Raw genomic sequence first — 5,403 nt, 5'->3', positions numbered from 1 at the left:
CGGTTTCTTGAAGATCTAAAACATGAAAGATGAGGATCTGGACAGACCACACACAAAAGAAAGAGGTGGTGTGTGGTACTATGGGCTGTTTGCTGAAGTATGGCACCCAGTGATGACAAAAGCAGCTGAGGATGCTGAGCTCTGCAGTGCTTCTCCAGAAGGCATTCCCTTGCCACGGCTCTCCAGTGGAAAAGGCCTGAGCACCTCTGGCACCTGCAGGGATCAGTGGTGGCTGTAATATCCTGAAGCAGGTTTTCCACCCACCAGATGAGCTCTAAAGGTGGCTTTGCCAACAGCAAAGTAGATCCATTAGATTCTTCCTGCTTTTGTTCTGCCTCCCTCAACCTCTGCCAGGGAATTCCAGCTGCTCCTTAAGGGCTCCCTCTTAGGAGGTCTTCTAGCTGTCCCTGTGGCAGCTCTGTCTGTGGGACAGGGCAGGCTGCTGCCTTTTATACTGCCTGGGGACATGGTGACTGCTGTTTTACCAGGTGACAGCACAGTGAGGTGGCAGTGATGCCTGATGTGAAGCCCTGCCCACCGCAGCTCCACCCAGAGAAGCCCCTCCCACTTTAGCACTGCCCACCAATGATCCAACCCACATCCATCCAAACCTCACTAACTGAAGCACCGCCCACTGCAGCCCCAGTGCCACCCCTGGGCCCAGCACCCTTTGGAGGAAGGCCTTTGGGGTGCTGGTCCCCAGGCATCCCTGTGCCCAGCAGGTCTCAGGCACTCTCCCTGCCCGTGGTGGCCATGCACAGGGCACAGCTGCCTGGCATCTTGACATCTCCTTGGCCATCCAGCTCCTAAGGACAAACCTGGTGCTGGACACCTGGTGCTTTTCCTGGGGTGTAAGTGGGTGTAAGTGGTGTAAGTATCCATCTTCATAACGGCTAAAAGTCCTGCAATAACTCCCTTAAGAAATGTCCAAGAGCTGAAAGATGACCGTGGTCAGAAACATCCCCAGGTAGCCCTCTAGCTGCCCTAGTAACTTTGGAATCAAGACACTCCTAGCACGAGAATGGTCCTAACAGTGGCTGACTTCATTTTCAGGGTATACCAGCATCTGCCTTCAAATATTCTATACGTCCTCCAATAGCACAAAAGAAAATGAGTGTGGGCTGAAAGATGTTCTTGGTGTGAAACCTCCTCAGGGATCGGATGAGAAGCACCAGTAACCATGGGGCTCAATGTGTTCCTTGTTCAGGGAACAGTCCTAACACTCCCTGATGTCATTAATAGGCACGATGAGTGGCCATCTAGGAAACTACTAAATGTCCAGCAAAAGCTCCCAACAAAGGGTGGGAGGGCCAAAAGATGTTCTTGGCCTTAAACCTCCCCAGGTAGCACACAAATCACCCCAAAACAAAACAGGTACTAAACACAAGAAGTCAAATCTCCCTGCAGTAGGCATCAGAGCATGTGAGGCTGAGGATCTGGGGGATTTCAGAGAAGAACTGGTCAACAGCAGCTTCCGTGTGTCTGCAAAGGCCAGCAGGAGGAAGTGGGGAATGAAGCTGCCCTTGGACATTTTCTGTCTCTTTGCAAGAATACCTCTGCAAGGAGAACAAGACAGTGAGAACTTAGGGCACTCCTCACTGAGCTAAACATTCTAATTGAAGTCCCAAGGACTGCCTCTCCCTGTTCTATTAGACATTATAAATGTCCTTTTGGGGAGGCCTATTTCCTGCGTGCTGAGAGTGCCTCTAGCTGTATGGGACTCTTATGGGAGCTCTCCAGATGTCAGTTTGTCCATGGAACAGAGGGTCTATCTTTTTTGGTACCTATATTTTATACATTGTGGTTTCCACTTCCCCCAGCTGCAGAGCAGAGCTTTTCCTAGTTTTGGTCTTGTGAAACACAAAAAAAAGCCAAAATGCTCACCTAAATCCCTTCCTTTCACTGGGGGAATGAGTACTCTCCCTGTCCCTGCCTGGGAATCCTGTCTCATGGGAGACAAGGAAAGGTGATTGTCCTGCCCTGCTCTGGTTTGATCAGGAGAAATGACTCTGCTGGACACAAGGATTTCTCCCCAGCCAAGGGAGGGAACATCAGAGATGAGATCATGGATTGATCCCCATGAGGCCTGAGACACCAGGAGGGAGCATAGAAATACTGGTCTCCTGCTGAGAGCTGGGCTTCACTCCTGCAATGGAGGGAGCTCATGGCAACCCAGCAGCCCTGACAAGAGACAGCTCTGCCCAGGAGCAGCTCCTCTGCCAAGCACACAGGGCTGGGGACACTGCCTGTAGGCACTGAGGGGAGAGCTGTGAGGCTGAGAGAGCTGATGGATGCTGAGAGCTCACTGGAGAAGAAATCTCCACAGCACTCTCCCTGGTATGTCTGTGGGTGCAGGGCAATGCAGGGTCTGTTCCTGGAGAGATCTCCTAAAGCTGGGACATGGGGCAGTGTGTGGGGTCTGTCAGGAGGACAGGTTCTCTCTAGGACCAGAAAGTGCTGTCTGGAAGGGATGCCCTTGTGCCCCATCAGAGGGACAGGGCAGGACAGCTGTCTTCTCCTGGGCATGGCTGCAGAGGTGTGAAGCAGTGTGTGCACCCAGGGGTGCCCAGGACTGTCCTTGTGAGCAGGGTCCCTGCACCCCGTGGGCTGTGTGCTGGGGCAAGGACTCTGCTGCTGCCAGGGTCAGCAGTAGGGCTGTCTGGTGGGCTTTCCACAGGGATAGAGAAGGACCTGTGGTATGAAGGAGTGACCAAGGGAAGAGCAGCGTAATGTTCTTCTGCAGTAAGACAGTGCTGCCTGGGTCAGCTTTGCTCTCAGCTCCAGCTGATCCTTGAGAAATTCCAAAGAGAATTTGAAGACCAATATCAAGGAAACATTTTCCTGTAGGTAGAGTCTTTGCTTTAACTTTTCCTCTCCTGTGGGCTGTGCTGACTGTGGTGTCTTAGAAATAATTTTTCCCCTCAAGAACATCCAGATCAAAGGATTTCCTGGGCCCTGCACACACAGAGGTTCCTTGGGGCAGTACCCTTATGACAGGAGGGGTCTGCAGAGCAGAGCTGAGTGCAGGGCAGGTTGGATGGGGTCTGTGAGCACAGAGCAGCAGGGGAGATGGGCAGACAGAAGCAGCTGCAGGGACAGGCAGCAGAGACATTGTCAGGGAGGGAGAAAGAAGGAACTGCTCCCAGAAATGCCATGGAAGTGGGGATTCGGTAACTCCCTGATATCCCACCAGTGCAGACACTGATGTTCAACAGGGAACATCAGGGTGTGATCACAGAGCCTCCAGCAATGGGCAGCTGATACCAGGGCTGATAAACAGAGCAGCTCCCCCCATTCTGCACTGCAGCATCAATGTCAGGGAGTCCTGACAGAAGAAACACTCCTCACCTCATTCCTATCCACAGGGGATTTAGTCTGAGATCACACCATCCTTCTATTTACTGACTTCTGCCAGGCAGGACTGAGCTCTTGAGAGCTTATAGCTGAGCCTCCTCCCAGCACACTCAAGCCAGCACAAAGCACACCTCCCAAAAGGGACCTGCCAAATGTCTTCTAGGATACAGAGAGTCAAAGAGAATTCAAAGAGCTTTTCCTTAAAGAAGAGTTCCCTAACTTCTCACTGTGCCTTTTCCTCCTTGGAGAGGTCTCCACACTGGATGGCAGCAGATGTCCAACAGCAGCTCCATCAGCCAGTTCCTCCTCCTGCCCTTTGCAGACACACGGGAGCTGCAGCTCCTGCACTTCTGCCTCTTCCTGGGCATCTACCTGGCTGCTCTCCTGGGCAATGGCATCATCATCATCACCACAGCCTGTGACCACCACCTCCACACTCCCATGTACTTCTTCCTCCTCAACCTCTCTGTTACTGACCTTGGCTGCATCTCCACCACTGTTCTCAAATCCATGGCCAATTCCTTGTGGGACACCAGGGCCATTTCCTACACAGGATGTGTGGCTCAGGTATTTTTCTATTTATTTTTGATCTTCACAGAGTTCTGTCTTCTCACTGTCATGTCCTATGACCGCTACGTTGCCATCTGCCACCCCCTGCACTACGGGACCATCTTGGGCAGCAGAGCTTGTGTCCACATGGCAGCAGCTGCCTGGGCCACTGGATTTCTCAATGCTGTGCTGCAGACAGCCAATACATTTTCACTGCCCCTGTGCAAGGGCAATGCTGTTGAGCAGTTCTTCTGTGAAATCCCCCAGATCCTCAAGCTCTCCTGCTCAGATGCCTACCTCAGGGAAACTGGGGTTATTGTGGTCACTGCCTGCTTATTTTTTGGGTGTTTTGTGTTCATTGTGGTGTCCTATGTGCAGATCTTCAGGGCTGTGCTGAGGATCCCCTCACAGCAGGGACGGCACAAAGCCTTTTCCACCTGCCTCCCTCACCTGGCCGTGGTCTCCCTGTTTGTCAGCACTGGTGTGTTTGCCTATGTGAAGCCCCCCTCCATCTCCTCCTTATTTTTGGAGCTGGTATTGGCATTTATTTACTCAGTGGTTCCACCAGCAGTGAACCCCCTCATCTACAGCATGAGGAACCAGGAGCTCAAGGATGCTGTGTGGAAACTGATGTCTGGATGTTTCTAAGCAGCAACAAACTGCTCATCTTCCTCTGCATATCGCTGGTCATGGAACTCACATTAGGACCAGTCTGTATTTAGTAGGGACTTTTAGGTGCTGTGGGGCTTTTTCCTTCTATTTTTTCTCTGATGTAATAATACGTTCATCCTATTCCTCATGCAGCACCTTCTAGTCTTGTTTGACTCAGACATGGCAGCAGAAGAAACACTCCACTTCCCCTGTACCTGCATCACCACCAGTCTGACTTTTTTGGCTCCCTCATCATTCAGGTGTTTCCACCTCTCCTGATGACACAGCCATGCCTAAAGGCATTTTTTCAGCAGACTAGTGGGATGTGTGAACTTCACTTTGATCACAGGTTTCCACCTCTGCTTGCTCTTTGGACATTCAGATGCCGCTCAGCTCTCTGGTTCTTCCTTTGAGCTTCAGAGAGTTGGAAAACATCCCATCTTTCAGAATTCCAATGAGCTGTTGTGTCAGAAGGTCAGTGTGTTGATAAGTGACCTTTCTATGTATATGATTAAATCTGTTTAAGCAGAGAATCTCCTCTGAAAGCTGACCCCCTTCACACGCTGCTTGGCTGTAGCAGGCAGCTGAGGAGAGAGATTTCATGGTTATTAAACTGTGTCATGTTTAACTGCTGTTTGTTGTCAGAGAAATCTGTCTGTGCCTGTGAGCACAGATGATGCCAGGAAAAGAGTTGGGAGTCCCAGGAGGCCAGTGAGGGAACTGCTGGGCTTGGGGAAGAGCGAGGTTCTCCAGACAGGGTTGGATCCCCAGAGACTGCTTTTCCTGCCTTTCCAGACCTCTGCCCCAGCACCCATTGCAGCATGCTGCTGAACTTTCTTCCCTGATCGG

The 5,403-nt window shown here is 51.5% G+C and overlaps 1 protein-coding gene across 1 annotated transcript; it reads left to right on the top strand.

The window, feature by feature from the left end:
• Positions 1 to 3,627: 3,627 nt before the first annotated feature.
• Positions 3,628 to 4,551, top strand: LOC311199258 (olfactory receptor 14A16-like; the record flags this gene model as incomplete). Its single annotated transcript, XM_084273317.1, has 1 exon — positions 3,628 to 4,551. One exon carries the CDS (start codon positions 3,628 to 3,630, stop codon positions 4,549 to 4,551), a length of 924 nt encoding a protein of 307 aa, XP_084129443.1.
• Positions 4,552 to 5,403: the final 852 nt, after the last annotated feature.

Source organism: Gallinula chloropus, assembly GCF_964237585.1.
Source record: "Gallinula chloropus genome assembly, chromosome: 19".
Taxonomy (NCBI): domain Eukaryota; kingdom Metazoa; phylum Chordata; class Aves; order Gruiformes; family Rallidae; genus Gallinula; species Gallinula chloropus.
Note: the sequence above shows the minus strand (reverse complement) of the source record. Positions and strands in the feature narration are given on the sequence as shown.